Source organism: Oryx dammah, unplaced genomic scaffold (genome assembly GCF_014754425.2).
Source record: "Oryx dammah isolate SB20612 unplaced genomic scaffold, SCBI_Odam_1.1 HiC_scaffold_18, whole genome shotgun sequence".
Taxonomy (NCBI): Eukaryota; Metazoa; Chordata; class Mammalia; order Artiodactyla; family Bovidae; genus Oryx; species Oryx dammah.
In genome coordinates this window covers 5,339,750-5,360,347 of record NW_024070202.1, presented here as the reverse complement: position 1 = coordinate 5,360,347, position 20,598 = coordinate 5,339,750, and the positions used below count along the sequence as shown (strand labels likewise).

General features: G+C 42.6%; 1 protein-coding gene across 2 annotated transcripts in view; it reads right to left on the bottom strand.

The window, feature by feature from the left end:
* COBL (cordon-bleu WH2 repeat protein) overlaps positions 1-20,598 on the bottom strand; it is a 237,432-nt gene that overhangs the window by 88,165 nt on the left and 128,669 nt on the right. For both annotated transcript variants that reach the window (XM_040260219.1, XM_040260220.1), the window contains one exon: positions 19,313-19,410. In XM_040260219.1, the coding sequence (XP_040116153.1) occupies positions 19,313-19,410 (98 nt within the window). The remainder of the gene's footprint in view (positions 1-19,312; positions 19,411-20,598) is intronic.

The window sequence follows — 20,598 nt, the reverse complement described above, 5'->3', positions numbered from 1 at the left end:
ACGGTTCATCATCCGCATTGTTGCAAATGGCAAGATTTCACTCTTTTTTATGGCCGCATAATGTTCCATTCGATACCTGTGCCACATCATATTCACTTTTTCATCTATGGATACTTAGGTTGTCTCCATATTTTGGCTATTATAAGCAATACACATGGAGCATATATATCTTTTCAAGTTAGTATTTTTCTTTTCTTTGGGTAAATATCCAGTAATGGAATTACTCGGAGAAAGCAATGGCAACCCACTCCAGTACTCTTGCCTGGAGAATCCCAGGGACGGGGGAGCCTGGTGGGCTGCCGTCTATGGGGTCGCACAGAGTGGGACACGACTGAAGCGACTGAGCAGCAGCAGCAGCAGCAGGGGAATTACTGGGTGATATGGCGGTTTCACTTTTCATGTTTTGAGACCCTCTCTACTATTCTTCATAGTGGCTGCACCAATTTACATTTCTACCAACAGTGCACAGGGCCCCCATTTCTCCACATCCTCACCAGCACTTCTCATCTCTTATTTTCTTGGAAAGAGCCAACCTATCAGGTAGGACATGATACTCACTGTGGTTCTATTTGCATTTCTCTGAGGATTCTGATGCAGACCATCTTTTCTTGTATCTGTTGGCCATTTCTGTGTCTTCTTTGGAGAAATGTCTACTCAGATCCTGTGTCTAATTTTTCATAGAAGTGTTAGGGGTCTTTTTGCTATCTAGTTGTGTGAGTTCTTTATATATATTTTTTAACCCATAGATATTAACCCATTATTGAATATAAAATTTGCAAAATTGTTCTCATTCAGCTGGTTTCCTTTTCATTTTGTTGCTGTTTCCCTTTGTTTCCCAGAAGCTTTGTGGTTAGATTTGTGCATGCGTGCTCTGTCTCTTTAGTTGTGTCCAGCTCTTTGTGAGCCCATGGACCACAGCATACCATGCTCCTCTGCCCACGGGACTTCCTCAGCAAGCATACTGCAGTGAGCCGCCATGCCTGCTCTAGGGGACCTTGCTGACCCAGGGATCAAATCTGTGCTTCCTCCGCCTCCTGTATTGCAGGTAGCTTTTTTTTACTGTTGAGCCACCTTCCCATAGTTTGAGAGAGTCCCACTTATTTATTTTTGCTTGTGTTACCTACACTTTTGGTGTCAAATCCAAAAAATAATCACCAAAACTGATGTCAAGGAGCTTACCACCTATTTCTCTTCTAGGAGTTTCATGGTTTCAGGTCTTACACTCAAGTCTTTCGTCCATTTTTAGTTCATTTTTATTTACAGTGTAATATAGTGGCCCAGTTTCATTCTTTTGCATGTCTATCTTGTTTTCCCAACACCATTTATTGAAGACACTGTTCTTTCTATATATTTGTATGGCTTTGTCATAAATTAATTGACCATATATATGTGTGGGTTTATTTCTGGGCTCTCTGTTCTATTCCATTGATCGGCCTGTTTTTATGCCAATGCTATAATATTTTGATTACCATAGCTTTGTAGTACAGTTTAAGATCACAGAGTTTTCAGCTTTATTTTTCTTTCTCAGGATTGCTTTGACTATTCAGGGTCTTTTGTGGCTACTTACAAATTTTAGGATTGCTTTATCCATTTCCATGAAAAATGCCATTGGAATAAAGATTGCAATAAATCTGTCAATTGCTTTGGATAATAAGGATATAAATATTAATTGTTCCAATCCATGAGCACAGGACATCTTTCCATTTATTTTATCTTCTTCCATTTCTCTCAGCAATGCCTGATAATTTTCAGTGTATAGGTTTTTCATCTCCTTGGTTTAAATATATGTCTCTATATTTTATTCTTCAACATTTGATTGTAAATGGGTTTCCTTAGCTTCTCTTCCTGATCATTTGCTATTAATATATAGACATGCAACAGATTTCTATATATTGAGTTTGTAATGCTGCAATTTTACTGAATTTATTTATTAGTTCTAACAGTTTTGTGTTTTTTTTTGATGGAGTCTCTACAGTGTTCTATATTTGGTACAACATCATCTGCAAATAGTGATAGTTTTACTTCTTTTCCTATTTGGGTGCTTTTTATTTCTTTTTCTTGCCAAATTGATCTAAGACTTTCAATACTATTTTGATTAAAAGTGGTGAGGGGAGCATCCTTGTCTTGTTCCTGATCTTAAAAGAAAGTTCTTAGTTTTAGCCTTGAGTTTGATGTTATCTGTGGGCGTGACATAGATGACCTTTTTTATACTGAGGTACATTCCCACTATACCAACTATGTTGAGAGTTTTTATCATAAATGGATGCTGAATTTTGTTGAATGCCTTTCTTTGCCTCTGTTAAGATGACTGTATGATTTTTATCCTTCAATTTGTTACTGAAGTACGTCACATTAATTGATCGGCTGATGTTGAACCATGCTTTCATCCCTGGAATAATCCCAGATGATCATTGTGTATGGACATTTTAATGGATTGTGGTATGTGGTTTGCTAATACTTTGTTGAGAATTTTTTACATCTACATTAATCAGGGATATTGGTCTATAATTTTCTTTTCTTGTGGTGTCCCTTTCTGAGTTTGGTGTCAGGGTAATGTTAGCCTCATACAATGAATTTGGAAGTGTTCCTTCCTTTTTGTGCTTTTTGGAACAATTTGAGAAAGAGTGGTATAATTTTCTGAATGTTCTATAGAATTTCCCAGTGAAGCTAGCTGGTCCTGAACTTTTGTTTGTTGGATCCCCTACAGTTTTAAATAGTAGCCTTAGGTCAAACATCTGAGAAGGTGACTGTGTGCAGAACAAGTAAAGACAAGCATGCTATGCCCCAGTCTGAACAGACCACACCCCTCTATGGGCATGACCACAACCAGCCTTTCGGACTTTCTTGACCTTTGGCTATCCACATTCAGCTTGGCCTCCACATTCAGCTTGGAAATGGCTCTACAGCGTTTTTTCTGCTCTGGAACAAGGCTCTAGACTCAACCTCTCTCAACTCACCAGACTCATTGGTCCTGCTGAACTCGCAACATCCAGAGTATGATTTCCAAGACTTATCTGACAGCAAATAGATACATAGAGTCTGTAACTTCTCATCTCTAGTCATGCACTCTAACTTCTAGTCTCCGTTTCTCAAGAGGAAAGGAAACCCCCTCAACACTGTTTCTACCTTGCTCCTCAGACGGCAGCCTGGGTAAGGATGACATCCTCCTGACGGTGGAGGATGCTGGTCTCAGCGTAGCACCCGAGAGTGGAGGAACGTTCTCCTCACCTTGGGGAGCTGCAAGGGGCTATTACTGCTCCTTGACAGCAGTGACAAAAGCCAAGAAAAGAAGGGGCTCTGAGGACCCCAGAGGACTAGTACCACACAGTCACATCATTCACAGTTCCCTTGGAAAGGGCGCTATTCCCCAGGAGGCTCAAACAATCCACATCACTGTGACTCATCAGCAACATTCAAATGCAGCTCTGCTCTCACCTGCCTCTGCCCCAGGAACACACCTGCCCTCCTCCTGGACAAACACCTTGTCACAGAACAGGCTGGGCTGGGCGGTCGAATTGGTGTCTGGCAGGTATTTGGAAAGGCAGCTGCGGGCCCGGATGCCAGGTCCCCCAAATCCCCGACCTACACACGTGGATCAAGGAGAGGAGGGGCAGCAACAAATTTCCCAAAGCTGTCCACAGAAGTGTGGGACATCATTTCTTATTCTGAAATTCTGTCTCCTCTCCCCTTTCCAGTGAGGGAGTCAATATTCAAAATCTTAGCCTAAAACTTCAGAGTGCTGGGCAATTGGGATATCAACTTCAGCACCAATAACTTTATTTTTCTATTTTTGTGTGTAATCTGACTCTGCTTACACTGTTTGTTTCTAGCAACACAATGACCCAGAAATTGACTTTCAGCAGCCATAGTTCTGAACGTGATACACACGCACTCAGCAGGCACATGTGAGGTCCCTCCTCTTGGTTCTGGGCACTGGCCTAGCTGCTAGGGACAGGGTCATGAAAATGTAATAATAATAATGATAAATGGCTCCTGCCTTCAGCAAGCTTAAAATCCTTTCCTCACTTTTTGCTACAAGTAACTCTAATGTTGCAACGAAGCCAGGATATGATGGCTATTAAGATCAGAAGTCAGTCTCTAAAAGCAGCAGCAGAGGTGATTTTTAGCACAGCCAAATCAACTGAGATGACTCTAAAGAGAGGGTTAGACACCACATGTTGTCAGAGTCATAAAATGCATTTAGAAAAACAAAGACAGCTCTCCTTGGTGATGAACAGACTGCATGGTTCATATGTACCCTCAGCTTCATTTGCACAGATTTCAACCCCCATCCCCATAAATTAATACCTGGAAGACAGACAACTAAGGTGCAGTGTGTACTAAACACAGCGGCAACTAGAACCAGTAAACACCTGACTTAATGGAACTGGAATGGAGGAATATCACACCTGCTTGGTAGTATTTAAATTTTATTCCACGAGTTGTTTAGAAACTCTTCCAGGTCCCATTATGGTGGTGTATATGGAGGAGGGCCTATGTCATCTGTAATGAAGATGCAAAGACGCACTCTGCCAGCCTCCACTCAACACGGAGCATTCAACTCACCCCAAGACAGAGATGGAAAGGAAAGTCAGAGGAAGGTGAAAATCACAGGTTTTTTTTTTTTTCTGTAAATAACCAAATTTTCAAAGAAACAAACTCCATAATCACTGCATTTATGACTTGCTTTCACTTTTGTTATAAAGCTAGAAAATCATCTAGATAATATAAGATAGAAATCTAGCATGCTAAAAGAAACAGTATCAAAAACAAACCACTTAGGAAATATCATTAAAAACGTATTCTTATAGTTCAGCCAAATACTCCAATCAAGACACAGACAGATACTCATAGATACCTATCTATATCTATGTTGCATGTTTTTCTCAAGCCAAGGAAGTAAAACATTCGTTTCTTACCTTTTTACTTTTCTTGGCTTTTCTGCCTTTTTTTATGTCCAAGCAGCAGTTACTGTCCAAGTTTATCAGATTATCTCAGTCTGATGCTAGGTGCCAAGATTCCTGATCGGTGCCTCCTGAAAGCTGGTCTCAGCATCTCCTCCAAAAGGAGGTCCCAGGCTCACTGGGTCACCCAGCAGGAAGCATCACAAGTAAGCGTTAGGCTTTACTGGAGACTGTCCTTCAAGAGTTACACTTACGATGTAATTATAGACTCACAGTGTGTCCTCTTGGGCAGCAAACATTCTTCACCACATAAATATGGGCATCACTCTGACCATGAGATAAAAAGAAAGCTCTGGGCCTTCTCATCCCAGACTGAGGGTCAGAAGCAGGACGTCATCTCTTCAGTGTGTTTCCAATCTAGAGTCACTGCAAACTGCCCTGAACATACCCGCACAGACACACACACAGACACACACACACACACTCTCTCTCTCTCTCACACACACACAGATATCGGGAGCACCTGGCCGTGCCCTCTGCGGGCAGCACATCCTCCCACGCCCCCATGGACCATCTCACAGACTGAATCTCCCTGTGCAGACCCTGTCCTCTGTGTGGGTCTCTCTAAGCCAGACTCCACCTCTCCAGCCAGGAAGCAGGGTCCAGGGCCTTGGTTCTCAGCACAGAGCTTCATCTGGGAGCTCATTAGAAATGCCAAGTCACAGCCCTAGTCCCTGCCCCTGAACCAGAACTTTCACAGGACCCCATGGTGCCCCTGTACTTAAGAGTCTGAGCACTGCTGGGAGGGGGCTCCTCTGCACGCGTCTCTCCTGAACACAGGACTTGGCCTGGCTCCTCTCCGTCCCGCAAGTGTCTGGTGGCCCCCTGGTCTCCCATGGCAGTGCCCCGGTGAATTCTGCCCAGAGAGGGGCTTGCACAGGGACGGGAGACCAAGGGAAACTGCGTGTGAAACAGCTGGCAGCCTCTTCCTTGCTCTCCTCCCCCTCCCTCCAGTCAGTCCTTCCTTTTTTATTCTCTTCACATTCACTGTTCTTATTCTATGAGTCAAGATTCAGCCTTTGGGGAGACACGGTACATACACACAACAGATACTACTCAGTCATAAAAGAGAATGAAATCATGCCATTTGCACCAGCATGGATGTAACTAGAGACTACTACCGACTGAAGTGACACAGAGAAAGACAAATATATCAGTTTTATGCTGAAAATGTTACACAAATGAACTTATCTACAAAACAGACTCAGACACAGAAAACAGACTGGTGGTTTCCCAGGGAAAAAGGGTGGTGGAGGAAAGAATCAAGAAATTGGGATGAGCAGATGCAAGCTATTATATACAGTATGGATGAGCAACAAGCTCCTACTGTGTAGCATAGGGAGGTATAGTCAATATCCTGGGATAAACCATAATGGAAAAGAGTACACTTAATATGTAGGTATAACTGAATCACACAGGCTTCCCTTGTGGCCCAGACAGTAAAGAGTCCTCTTGCAATGCAGGAGATCCGGGTTTGATCCCTGGGTCAGGAAGATTCCCTGGAGGAGGGCATGGCAACCCACTCCTGTATTTTTGCCTGGAAAATCCCAAGGACAGAGAAACTTGGTGGGCTACAATCCATGGGGTCACATAGAGTCAGACACGACTGAGTGACTAACACACATAACTGAATCACTGCTGTACAGCGGAAATTAACATAACATTTTAAGTTAACTGTATTTCAGTAAAATTTTAAAAGGATTCAGACTCTGGAAAGCAAATCATTACATACATTGCTAATGCATACATATTGTGCACTGTTTATGAACATATAATCATTGACTGTATTTTATTAAAATATAAAAGCTTCAAAAGGACTGTTACCCTCTAGGGAGGAAGGGGGGTCTGTTCTAAAAGGAGTTTCATCTACATCCGAAACAGTGAGGCCAGAAAGGAACCTGGAAGTGGGGTCCCTGGGAGGAGTGAGGTGGTGGGGTTTGGGACGTCCTCTGAGCTGGACTGCAGGCAGAGCAAGGAGAACAGAGGAAGTAAAGAGGCCCCAAGCTTCAGGGTTCAGCCACTGTGATAACGCAGCTGCCTTTCCCAAGGCAGGGAAGGGTTTGGAGGGACCGGGGCCCCCTTCTCTCTGCTGTCTGGTCTCAGAAGTAACTCAAATCCCTCCCACTCAACCAACCCTTGTGAAGACAGCTGTGGTTCTGCAGTTTGTGCTTGTCTACCCAGGAGCAGCAGAGGCTCAGAAAAGAAACACAGAAATTAGGGAAAAAAGCAGATTCTCATATTTTAAGGGAAATAAGGAAAATCAGTATGTTGAAAGGAACTTTTTTCACTTCTCATTCCTACAGACATTAAATCCGCAGCCAAAAGGGTAGAAATCCATGTTTCTTCTCCCCACTATGAGAACTAAGTATTGGCCCGAGGACCTTCAATCAACCTTTTTTCAGACCCTAGTTAGAGTATGTTTTTCCCATTCTAAGAATCCAGTACTTTGAAAAAAAATTCCTTGAGGCTTTAAAAACAAAACCTTCCTCTGACAGTTTCCAGATTTGCACTGGAGAGCATGCAAGATAAAAACTTTAAAAACTACTTTGAATGGGCAAATACGTATGCAAAGCAGCTTTGGACCATTTTTCTAAATTACATTTTTGGGTCTGTGTCCTTCCTACTGTTTGAGAGAAGCTTCCTATCTGAGACACTGGATTAGAAATGAAAGCCCGAGTGGCTACAATGACTGATTTGTTGCTGACGGCACCACCCTTTGGAGAAACCACGCGGTAACATATGTTGTCTTGAAAGCCATAAAACTGTCTCACTCTCTGATTCCCTAATACCTTTGCAAGTCCCTTTTATAATGAAAATCCTCCAAATGAAAATGGGCTTTTGAGCCACAGAGGACCCTCTCATTTCTTATAGTTCACGAGGCAAAAAGGAACAAGGAGCGGAGCAGAGTCACCCAGCCTGGCGAGTATCAGCTATGGATGCCTCCCTGTGCCTGGTGCGCGCCTAACCCTCTTAGGAGCCCTGGGGTTGAGGGCAACAAACCCGCTGTGCACACAGGGGAGGTGAGCCTGAAGGTCATGGAGCTGTGTGTGCTAAAGTCAGAATTCAGAAGCGAAAGCCATGCACTTCCCTCTTCCTGGACGATCACACCACCTTAAAAAAATTAAGAGACCACTTTTGTACCCGAGCAAACTGTAAATGACATGATGCTTGAGCAGGAAAAATGGAAAAAGCACAACTCTGTCTGTCAGAGCTGGCTGAGAGTACACAAAGTGACACGCACCAAGCTGGGCGGTCGGTCTGCCACGTGCCTTCCCCCTCCACTTTGAAAACTTTTCCATATGCTGCTTATTTATTAATTCTGAACACAGAACACACTAGACTGTTAAATCTCTCTTCAAAATGAAATTTACAGCAAAAATTGGTTCTACATCCCAAACATGGCTTATCGCTCAGGATGTATTTTTCTCCTCTTCGTGAATGCTCAATAAAACAGCAACTTTTAGCTGGGAGTTTCAGCAGGACTCACTGTACCTGTACAAATACTGCCCTCCTGTGGCAGATCTGACTCAACACACACTTCGGGGAGCCAGTCTTAACACAACCTGGGATGGGATTAACACAATTTGGCCTGGGCAAGCTGGGGAGAGATCCAGGATATTGGAAAAGTAAGGGACTCTCTGCACTACATTACGGAATTTGCTTTGCAGCTTAGTTTTCAATAAGTTTTTCTGAAAGTTTCATATTACTGAAGGGCACCTTCTCAACTTCTGGGCTCTTAAGGGCAGGACTGTAATATGGCAGCCGCCTCCATTCAGGCCAACAGTGACATTTCAACCTGGACTTCAAGAGCTCATTCAGGCTTTGGATGGAGAAGCACTTTGGAATTCAGTGAGGGCCTCTGAGGGACCCTGAGGATGGTGGAGGATTTCTGTCACTGCCCGAACAGGGGAAACGGCCCCAGAGGAATTTTTTTTTTTTTTAATTGAAGCAATGCTTTTTAAAATCATTCCCCAAAAGATTTTATAACTTAATGGTATCTGGTATGGCTCAAGCTGACACAGTTTTTTCCTTCTGAACTTTTAATTTTATATTGGGGTACACCTGTCACGATAGTTTCAGGTGAACAGTAAAGGGACTCCCCAAACATATATGTATCCACTCTCCCCCAAACTCCTCTCTCATGCAGGCTGCCTCATAACACTGAGCAGAGTTTCTTGTTCTATACAGTAAGTCCTTGTTGGTTACCCATTTTAAATATAGCAGTGTGTACCTGTCCTTCCTAAACTCCCTAACTATCCCTTCCCCTCAGTGACCGTAAGTTCGTTTTATAAGTCTGTGAGTCTCTTTCTGTTTTGTAAGTAAGTTCATTTGTATCATTTAGACTCGTCAAACTTACAGCATTTAAATGAAGGCCCACGGGGTTGCAAAGAGTCAGACAGGACTGAGCAACTGAACTGAACTGAGGGGCTCATAAATGGCCATCACTACAGTTCATTTTGCAATCTGCCCAAAGTCGCGGAGTTAAAAACAAAACCAGGATTGGAACTCAGGTCCCTCTCCTCCTACACCAGAGCATTCTTTGCCACCTCATCTGCACGTGTGGCGTTTCTGTGCACTGAACCACAAGTAAGGTCGGGTGCCTTGTTCCATCAACATGCAGAGTTCATCCTGCAATATGTGCCTTAGGAAAAGAGCAGAGGATGCAGACAGAGACCCCGGGGCCATGCCTACCTTGCCACTAGCCACATGCAGTGGACACCGGCCACGTCCCCACCATGAGTCTTGGGGGCTAGATCTGTGGGGTTCCACAGAGGCACAGAGAAGGGCCAGCTTCCTGAAAACGTTAAATCCAGGAAAACTGTTTGAAATTATTTGTGAGGTGGTTATATCCACTCTGATGCAAGGATCCTTGATTAAGAAAATGAAGATATATCTTGGAATACAGTAAATATTAGTTTACATGAAATTAATCTTTCCAGGAAGGACCTGATTACTGTGGCCATTCACATACATTAGGATAATTTTTAAAATGCAGTTCTAATCTCTTCCAGCTCTTCAGGTTACAGATATAAGAAACCAGTTGCATTTTCTCAAGGAAAAATAAACAATAACATCTGGCAGTTTTCTAAGAAAGCTCCCATCCAGTTTACTCACCATTTCAAAATGCTTCCTTAAAGGTGTTAGTAGAGCTCTATATTTGCTAACCCTTACAAGGATGCTGCAGGCTGGAGGGCGTTATGCCCGTCATACAGATGAGTAAAGAGGAATGAAAGGTCAGCTCCATACCCTGAGGGTTCCGCCTGTGCTCAGCTAGGAGTCAAAAGCTTGGGGGAAATTTATAAAAATGGTAGCTGTGCTCTTAAGAAATGTCACATCACCAACATGCTTGATTGAGGAGAACGTAATCTCAAACACAGACAAGTTATCACAGACGTAAAAAGACAAATATGAACACAAAACATATTGATAAACATAAACAGACATCAACAGACTTGATCAGCCACCAGGGTCCTGGAAGCTGGCAACTTCTGCCTCTGGATAAGGAAGGCCGCTCTTATTTTATAGTGGTGTGGGGAGGATGAAAGGAGATCGTGAAAGTAAATGCAGGCCTAGCACAGGCAGGCAGGTGGGGCAGCCGTATCGTCCTCTTTGACCAGCATCATTTTAGTAAGTGCTGTCTTGCCCTAGGGCTTCAAACCCAGCAAACTCTTATTTCCAGGCCAATAATTAATCTGCCACATTACAGAAATTCAGTTGTTGACTTTGATTTCTAGTAAAAAGTCACCTGTAATTTTAAAAATGAAAAAAAAAAAAACACATCCTAGAGACCATCCATATATGTATAAAACGCTCTTCCCGCTTCCCTTAAACTACTCTGTGTAACCACCTCAATCTGCAACACAATAATGGTGAGTCTTCACAGCTAAGAATGTGGCCCATCTTTCTATTTGCACAACTCTACTTGTGTGTGTGTGGGCTTCCTGGGTGGTGCCAGTGGTAAAGAACCTGCTGTCAACGCAGGGGATGTGGGTTTGATCCTTGGGCCGATCCCCTGGAGGAGGGCATGGCAACTCACTCCAGTATTCTTGCCTGGAGAATCCCATGGACAGAGGAGCCTGGTGGGCTAGAGTCTGTGGGGCTGCAAAGAGTCAGACATGGCTGAAGCGACTTAGCATGCACACACTCTTGTGTGTGTTTGTAGAGTTTTATGATTTTCCTCATAAATGCTTTGGGTATTTCCAATGAACTTTTTGCCTAGATCTGTTTACCTATCTATCGATCTATTTATCACCATTATCTATCTGTCGGGTCTTCCCTAGTGGCTTAGATGGTAAAGAATCTGCTGCAATGCAGGAGACCTGGGTTTGATACCTGAGTCTGGAAGATCCCCTGGAGAAGGAAATGGCTACCCACGTCAGCATTTCTTGCCTGGAGAATTCCATGGACAGAGGAGACTGGTGGGCTATAGTCTATGGGGGAGGGGGGGTCAAAAAGAGTCAGACACAACTGAGTGACTAACACATCGATCTGTCTGCCTACCTATCATGCATGTGTTCTTGTGTTGCATTAGTCAGAACAAAAAAACTGCATACAAATTAACAACATCTGCTACAGATTTATGCTATCGATACCATCCATTGCTGTAGAAACAGCAATAATACTTGGCATGTAATAATGGCCACAGAGGTACGAATAGCCCAGCCCTTCAGGGTAGTTCAATAGATCTCCTGCAGAAACACAAGGTAGTTTGCAGAGTGCATGCAACATTAGATGACATCTTCCAACCATCTGTGGCCAAAACTGAGACTGATGAATGCTAAGTCTTATAGTCTAATGAGGCCCTGGATGTTTTAAACCATTCTCAGTGAATTTAAAGGCTTCCCATGTGGCTTAGTAAAGAACCTCCTGCAATGCAGATGTGGGTTTGATCTCTGGGCCTGGAAGATGCCCTGGAGAAGGAAATGGCAACCCACTCCAGTATTTCTGCCTGGGAAATCCCATGGACAGAGGAGCCTGGTGTGCAACTGACTGTGGGGTTGCAAAAAGCTGGACATGGCTTAGCAACTAAAGAGCAGCAGTGGATTTAAGTCTGTCTTATGGCAAAGAAGCAGCATTGGTGGTGTGGTTGCGGCAGGGAAAGCCTTGCTTAAGATTAGACAGTTGAAGAAGAGCTCTTCTTAAAGGTCATAACATAACTGCATTCAGGCTGATTTGGGGTCAGATGAGAATGGTCACAGGCATTTTTATGGATGAGCAGTGGTCATTCTGGGTTCGAGCCCAGGCTGTGTTCCCACCATGAGTTAAATCCTTCTTCTTATTGGAAACCAGTAAGATTTGGTTCTCAGGCAAGTTGAGAGCTGATTTTCACAGCCTTAAAATACAGGGCTTAAAGGGAAAACAGCTTCAAGCCCTGGATATCAAACTCCTATGTTTTAAAGAGATGTGTGAGAAATTGAGAACATGCAGGTGCCTTTATATAACTGTCATGAGGATTAACACATTTACTTAAATTAAAAATATGACTTTTTTTTAATCCAAAGTAAATGTGACTTGGATTTTCAGTTGGACAATAAGGGCCCATTTCACTAATTAGTTAATGTGGCAGATGGTCTCAATAAATTAAATAGGCTAAATCTATATTGCTAAGATCCTAACAAAAATAGACAAAGTTTGGGTTGAGATTTTTTTTAATGACTAAAAAAATGCTGTTTTGGCAAAAGTGAGTAAAAACTGACAATGTCAATTTCCTCAAAACTTACTGATGATATAGATTTAGAAAGTGCTTGTGACATCTATGACCACAGCCACAATTCTTTTCTTTTTTGGTAGATGAATATTAACTAATCTTATGAAAAAGCCTGAATAAATTTTTTGGCCAACCCAATATATTATACATGTATCAAATCATTATGCTGTGCACCTAAAACTAATATAATGTTATAGGTCAATTATATCCAATTTTTAAAAAGTCTCCTTTGCTATTCCTTAGCCCAGATCAACATGTTAGTAAAATCAGTAGCTGCTGTTGCTGCTGCAAAGTCGCTTCAGTTGTGTCCGACTCTGTGTGACCCCATAGACGGCAGCCCACCAGGCTCCCCTGTCCCTGGGATTCTCCAGGCAAGAACACTGGAGTGGGTTGCCATTTCCTTCTCCAATGCATGAAAGTGAAAAGTGAAAGTTTGGCCCAACTCCTAGCGACCCCACGGACTGCAGCCCACCAGACTCCTCCGTCCATGGGATTTTCCAGGCAAGAGTACTGGAGTGGGGTGCCACTGCCTTCTCCTTACACGTATGTAATACTTTACAATTAAAAATGTTCATATATGCTATTTAATTTCTATATATATGTTCCTTTAGGAGAGATACCTTCAAACACTGTATTTGAAAAAAAAAGAAAGTGCCTCTGAGAAATGAGTGTAATTATTATTTGAGAAATCTTGATAAAAATTTTTTTTTCTTATATCTCCCATGAGTCAATAACTCTAGTATTATTGAGTAACAAATCCCCTAACAGATCAAATGGCTTCTAAATCTTGGCTACTGATTAATTTAAAAGAGAACCTAGTCAGGCACAGACAAAAGATCAATCGAAATAATAGTTTATGATAGATCACTATGGGATTGGGCTTCCCAGGTGTCGCTAGTGGTAAAGAACCTGCCTGCTAATGCAGGAGACATATGAGACACTAGTTAGATTATAGGATTGCAAAGAACTGGACAAAACTGAAGTGACTCGGAACTCATGCACACACTATGGGATTAACCAGGACTTCAAAGAATTGAAGGACACTGTTATAACAGCGAAGTCTTCCATCCTCTAATAATTATTTAGTATTTTATTTATTATTTATTATTTATTTCATATATTTTATTATATATATTATATAGTATTATAAATAAATACTTTTATTGCTATTATATTTAGTAAAATATTTCCTCAGGATTTGAATCAATAAAAATGGAAAGAATCACAGGATTAATCAGAAGCTATTCTGGTTTTATCTATAAGTTATACTCATTAATGGATATAAGAAATAAACTTAAAAATTACCTTTCATCTTATTAAAAGATATCTTTTGAAGAAAAATTTACTTTTCATGCTTAACAATTACGGATCAGCAATTATATTTACACTGTTTTTAGGTATTTGCAAATGTAATAAAAACTCAATATAGAATATTCTCCTACTCACAGTTTTATGATCACATACAATTTAAAAATCTAATTTAAATAGACATTTTATATCACATTTCACTTCAAGTCTTTAGAAAATACTTTCAAGAATAAAATATATATTGAATAGAATATAACTTTACATGGGGACTGGCATGGAAGTATTAAATCAAGAAAAGGAATAATAATACAAAATGTTTTCTTGTTATAGAAGAATTTGTCTATGTGATTGTACCAAACTTTATTAGACACATTTAAAATGTCAATATTTACAGGATGCTATGGATTTTTTTCTCTTTCAAGCATTTAAAATTATGAAGAAGCTTTCTACATGCCAGTTTTGAAATGTTAGGTCACCAATGGTTTTTTTAAAATTCCTTCAATGTATACTTGCAGAATTTGGGAAATAGGGCTCTGTGGCTCCAAAACCATCAGCTGCTCCTAAGAATGGGAGGCAGTGCTTCCAGATGGTGCGACTCAGTTATTTCCACAGAGGATCCACCCACCACGCTGTCTGGGGCGGGAGAAATGGAAACTAACACATGTGGAGACTAATACAGTCCTCATTTTCCGAACAGACCAGTGGGCAACTAAAAAAGAAGCTACATGAAGCTTTATGCATCTTTCTAGATTAAAAAAAATCCAAGAAACAACAAACTAGGCCACTTTCTAACTTTGCCTCCCAGAAGGCAGTGCAAAGCTGCCAGAAGCCCCCTGGGTGTGAGTGCTTCCATCTGAAGCCCTGCCCAGTCTGGACGTGGAGGTGTCCTCCCAGCTGCCCACCCCAGGCTGCCCGAGCTGCTCGGCCTGGGACATAGGCAGGCCCCAGGTCAGCTCCAGGTACGAGCAGGAGCACACGCCACAGTCACTCTTAGCAGCAATTCAAGCAAAACACGCCAGCCTGGCCATGCCACGAGGCAGCAATATCTGCATCAACAACTCTAATCCAAGGCCATGATCCTCAGCTAAGAACCTGAAAGTTCTAAAATAGCCCCTGATCACTGCTCACAGATCTGAAAACAACAGTTTTGAAATTCATGACTCTTAAGTATAGACTTTTTTTTGCCTTTTCCCCGCAAACAGCTCTTTTGCTTAGAAAATTATGCAACATGAAAACAGCAATGGGTCTGAGATGACGATGCTGTCCAGTTGCTAAGTCGTGTCCGACTCTGAGACCCCATGGACTGCAGCATGCCAGGCTTCCCTGTCCTTCACTATCTCTCAGAGTTTGCTCAAACTCACGTCCATTGAGAGTCTGCAACGCCATCCAACCACCTCATCCTCTGGCAACCCCTTCTTTTGCCTTTCATCTTTCCACAGGGTCTTTTCCAGTGAGTCGGCTCTTTGCACCAGGTGGCCAAAGAATTGGAGCTTCAGCATCAGTCCTTTCAATGAATATTCAAGGCAATTAAGTAGGTTTTGAGAATTTCTATGTTTTAAATTCAGTTTACCACTGCACTGCTCATTGGGTATACACGGAAACTCATCGAATATCTCACTCTCTACCTATAAAAGGTGAACAATAATTATATGAGACTTCATTGTGTAAAAGAAAGTTTCCCTTGATCTGGATGGTCGGTGACCTCCAGCCAGAGAATCACCAAGGAGCACTGGAAAATACAGCTTCCGGGCCCCATCTACCCTCCCAAATGAGGATCTCCGGGGGCGTGACCCAAGAATCCAGTTGTTACACTAGATCTTAAGGTGCTTCTGAACTGAACTGAAGGTGATTCTAAGGTACCTTTTAGAACCACTGGGTTAGGAGAATAAATAATGCAAAAATGATACAAAAAATTATCACATCAAAAACATTAAAATACCAACGTTTTAAAGCAAGGAAAGATATCTGCCGTCATTGAATTTAGCCAAAATGATATCCTTTTAAATATATTCTCTATAAGAGATTTTATACACACAGATGTATATCGTTTTCCTTTCGGCAGATACGGGAAGACTCACTTTAGCTTTAAATGTCACCTTTCTTACTATTCTGTTCTCAGACATTAGTAGACTATCTGGCATCACAGTATTTTAGAAACCATTTAAAAATGACTTACTCAAAACCGTCTTGTTCTTAATATAGAAAAATTGAGACTCAGGCTTCTCAGACATGTGTAACGTATGGGCGATGACAGCTAGGCTCTGGAAAGAGGTGAGCCTGAACTTGGGCAACTTTTAACACCAGGATTCACTGAAAGTGTGCAGCTCAGGTTCCTTTACCTTTAAAATGGGGTTGATACTAACTACCTCTCTCACCAGGTTTATAGCAGATTAAAGGAAACTACTTTTAGCACAGCAGCTCAAACAATAGAAACAGGGAGAAACAAGAAAGGAAGAAGCTAATGCCCAAACAACAAATAACCTAGGAAGGTTACGATTGAGTAAGAGAAGTTGAGCACAAAATAGAATAAAATAAATGAAAAAGATGGAGTGCATGAGAAAGGAAAACAGTTCTAGTTAGTCCAAGACTGAAGAAACACGGGGTACGGCAGAGGCAAAACCCCTGGGACCCACAGACAAGGCTTCCTTGTTATCTGGGACACTTTCACAGAGAATCCTGCCAATCCATCAGGGCAAGACTGTCTGGATGTTTTAGGCTCTTATTCTGCTTAAAGGCATTTCTAGATTTCTTTTTATTGGCTTTGCTGGCAGTTTCATCTATCAAAAGTAGCAAGACACAGAAGGACTCTAGAGAGAATTGTGAGGACCAAGCAGGACAGCCCTGCCTGCAGTCCCAGCAAACTGAGCTCAGAGCATCAGAAGCTATATTGCTCAGCCACCAAAAAGAACAAAATCTGCAGCAATGTGGATGGACGCAGATTATTATCACACCAAGTGACAGACAAAGAGAAAGACAAATACCATATGATATCACTTTGTGGAATCTAAAATATGATACAAATCAACATATCTATGAAACAGAAACAGATTCACAGACACACTATGTTCAATATACTGTGATAAACATGATAGAAAAGAATATGAAAAAATATATACGCGTGTAGCTGGATCACTTTATTGTACAGGAGACATTAACACAACACTGTAAACCAACTATACTTAAAAAAATTTTTTTTTTTTAAAGATGTCAGGTATCAGAAACCCAACCTTTATAGAGCGAAGGGAAATTCACAAGGGAAACTGAATTCGTAATTTCCAGTAATTCTGGCAGAAAAGGAAAGGATACGGGAGACGGGAAGAGGAGGGGGACAGGGATGGGGAAGGGGGGCTCAAAGATCTCAACTAGAGACACACATGAAGGAGAGATTTTCAAAGGACACATGGACACGTGGGTAAACACATATAGTCAGTAACGACAGGGAACCACAAAACTGCAATCAAAGCATCAGAAGATCGAGAGCAATGAGCTAAGTGAAGTAGGTCAGAGAGAGAAATACTGCGCGTTAACACATATATATGGAATCTAGAAAAAAGGGCACAGACGAACCTATTTGCTGGGCAGGAACCGAGACGCAGACATGGAGATCGGATGTGTGGACACAGAGTGGGAAGGAGGAGCTGGGACACGGAGAGCGCAGCACTGCCATACACACACTACCAGGCTTCTCCGGTGGCTCAGCGGCAAAGACCCGCCGCCAAGCAGAGGTGTGTGCCCTTAGTCACTCAGTCGTGTCCGACTTTTTGCCAAGCAGGAGATGTGGTTTCAATCCCTGGGCAGGGAAGATCTCCTAGAGGAGATGGCACCCCACTCCAGTATTCTTGATGGGAAAATCACAAGGATAGAGAAGCCTGGTGGGCTACAGTCTAGGGGCTCGCAAGAGTCAGACATGGCTTAGCAACTAAACAACGTGTAAGATAGCTAGCTAGCGGGAAGCTGCTATATAGCACAGGGAGCTCAGTTTGGTGCCCTGTGATTACCCACAGAGCTAAGCTAAGTTACAGTGCTCAGCTAAGTTACCCACTTAGGAGGGCGTGGGAGGGAGGGATATATGTATAAATATAGCTGATTCACTTCTGTTGCACAGCAGAAACTAACACAACGCTGTAAAATCCCAGCTTGCCAATGCAGGAAATGTAAGGGACTTGGGTTTGATCCCTGGGTCCAGAAGAGCCCCCGGAGGAGGGCATGGCAACCCACTCCAGTATTCTTGCCTGGAGAATCCCATGGACAGAGGAGCCTGGCGGGCTGTGATCCACAGGGTTGCAAAGAGTCGGACACGACTGAAATGACCAGCAGGCATGCACGCATGTAAAACAATACACTCCAATGCTTTTTAAAAGCAATGAGCCGGGATTTGGGAGAAACTCCTGAGTTCTCTCTGGCCACAAGCTTCCACCCAATCTGCTCACTAAACTCTCAATGGTGAACCAAAGGCAACCCAGGATCTAACCCCAGGACTCTGAGCAAGTTTATTTATTTCTCTGTGCCCCAGCATCCTCACTGGGACCCAGGGTAATGGCTATACTGGCCCATGGGTTCTGGAAGGTCAAGACCCATGCAAGCTGGTGCACAGACACAGAGGTCCAATGACAGGAAGAGAAGGCTCTGGACCAACCTGGGTTCACCCTCCTCACACCTCCTCTAATGCTCTGTGGATGGTGGACGCTTCCAAACCCAGCTGGTGGGTTAAATGCTAATGTTCCACACAACAGTTCTTTTTCTCATGCCATCTCCTAGTGAGGAGAAAATACTTGACCCAGCAAAATAAAGCTTTTAAAGCCAACATAATAGGCTTAAAGCTCTTCCTTTCTTTGTAGCTAGAAGGCATATATGGCTTGAAAATTTCCAAGATGATTTTAAGTGTCTTAATTTTTTCTTCTCTGTTATGACTCCCCTCGTGGTTCAGATGGTAAAGAATTAGCCTGCAATGTGGGAGATCCAGGTTCGATCCATGGGTCAGGAAGATCCCCTGGAGAAGAGGATCTTTGGGTAAATGCAACCTATACACACATTCAGGCATCCATCCATCCATTAGCTTCAGCCTCCTGTCAGGACTGTGCAGGGACCAGCAGAGAAGGCTCATGGCTTCGTGTTCTGCTGGTAAATAGAACACCAATCCCCCAAGACCACTTAGGAGTCAAGTGTAGGGTATGGGCAGGCCTTTCAGGGCAAACTGACACAATACGCTCCCTTTGCCTGAAGGGATTAATATGCTTACATATATTAAGAAAAATTCCAAGATGGGCAGAGGACAAACATTTCAAAAAACTCTGTACAGAACACAGAATCATATGCGTATATAATCAATTACCTTACTATTGCTTCTTTTATTAACTTTGAAAAATCCCAGGAATTTTTTCTTCTCTTTGTCTGTCTCGTCGTTGCTGAGTGAAGATTTTCTAAAGGTTTCTGAAAAAAATAGAAGCACTAAGTTATTTTCAGCATATGAAACAAGAGATTAAACACTTAAAAAATCTCAACAAGTGCTTCTTTGTTTTACTCTACTCTTAGACTTTTATTTCATTCTTATAAGAGAATAAAACCATTAACTATTTCTTTCAAAGCATTTTGAGCCACCTCAAAACCCCCAGCTGGGCTTATGAAATTACTAAATGTTTTTACAATCTTTGGTATTAAAAAAAAAAAATCCAAAAGTTCTAGGGCAGTACTGTGCAACAGAAAAATAAAGGGATGATATAGGTAATTTTATTTATTTATTTATTTTGCTACCCATGGTTTTATTGAGGTGTGATCGCAAATATTGGTAATTTTAGATTCTCTAGTAGATGCATCAAAAAAGAACCAGATGGAATTAATTTCTACATGTTTTAGTTAACCCAATAGATCTAAAATATTATCATTCCATCACATAATCCATATAAAAGTATTAATGCGCTATCATATTCATTTTGGTACGAAGCCTTCGGAATGCAGCGTGCCTGGCACAGTGTGTCTCGACTTGGACTGGCCACAAGGTACGTGCTGCCGACCATGCCTGGCTGTGACCATCAGACTGGACAGCACAGCTCTCATGACTGAGACATCTGTGCAAACACCTGCGTTACGCGGCACAAGGGTGGCGGTCCAAGACTAAGCTAAGCAAGTGCAGCCTCAGCTGCCCTGCCTGGAGGGCCCACTGGTTTCCAGAACTTGGCGGGACTGCGCTGGCTTCCCCGGGGACGTCTGAGACAGCCGCATCAGGCCCCTGTGTGACCTACGTCCCCAGACTTTCCTCCCTCTACATCAACCAGGATGTTTTCCATTTCCATTTCAGTCTCTAGGGGCCCATTTTTCTTCTATTGTGTTCTTTAATCTTGACCTCTGAAGGTTCCAACTTCTCCTTTTCCTGGAGTTTTCTTAGTTGGGATGTCAAGCTAGAATGGGGACGCTCAGGTTCTAGGTGAGGACACCAGAGCCCAGGCAGGGAGCTGAGGACAGAGGCACGAGCTGTGGTCTCCAGGGTGGGGCGGGACCACCTGCAGCAGCGTCCCTGGGGCCTGGGGCCACAGGAGACGCCCACATGCGAGGCTCTGGTGTGGGGCCCAGCACCCTGCACTCAAAAAGCACCCTCAGCCTGGGTGCATAAGCTGTGGGGAC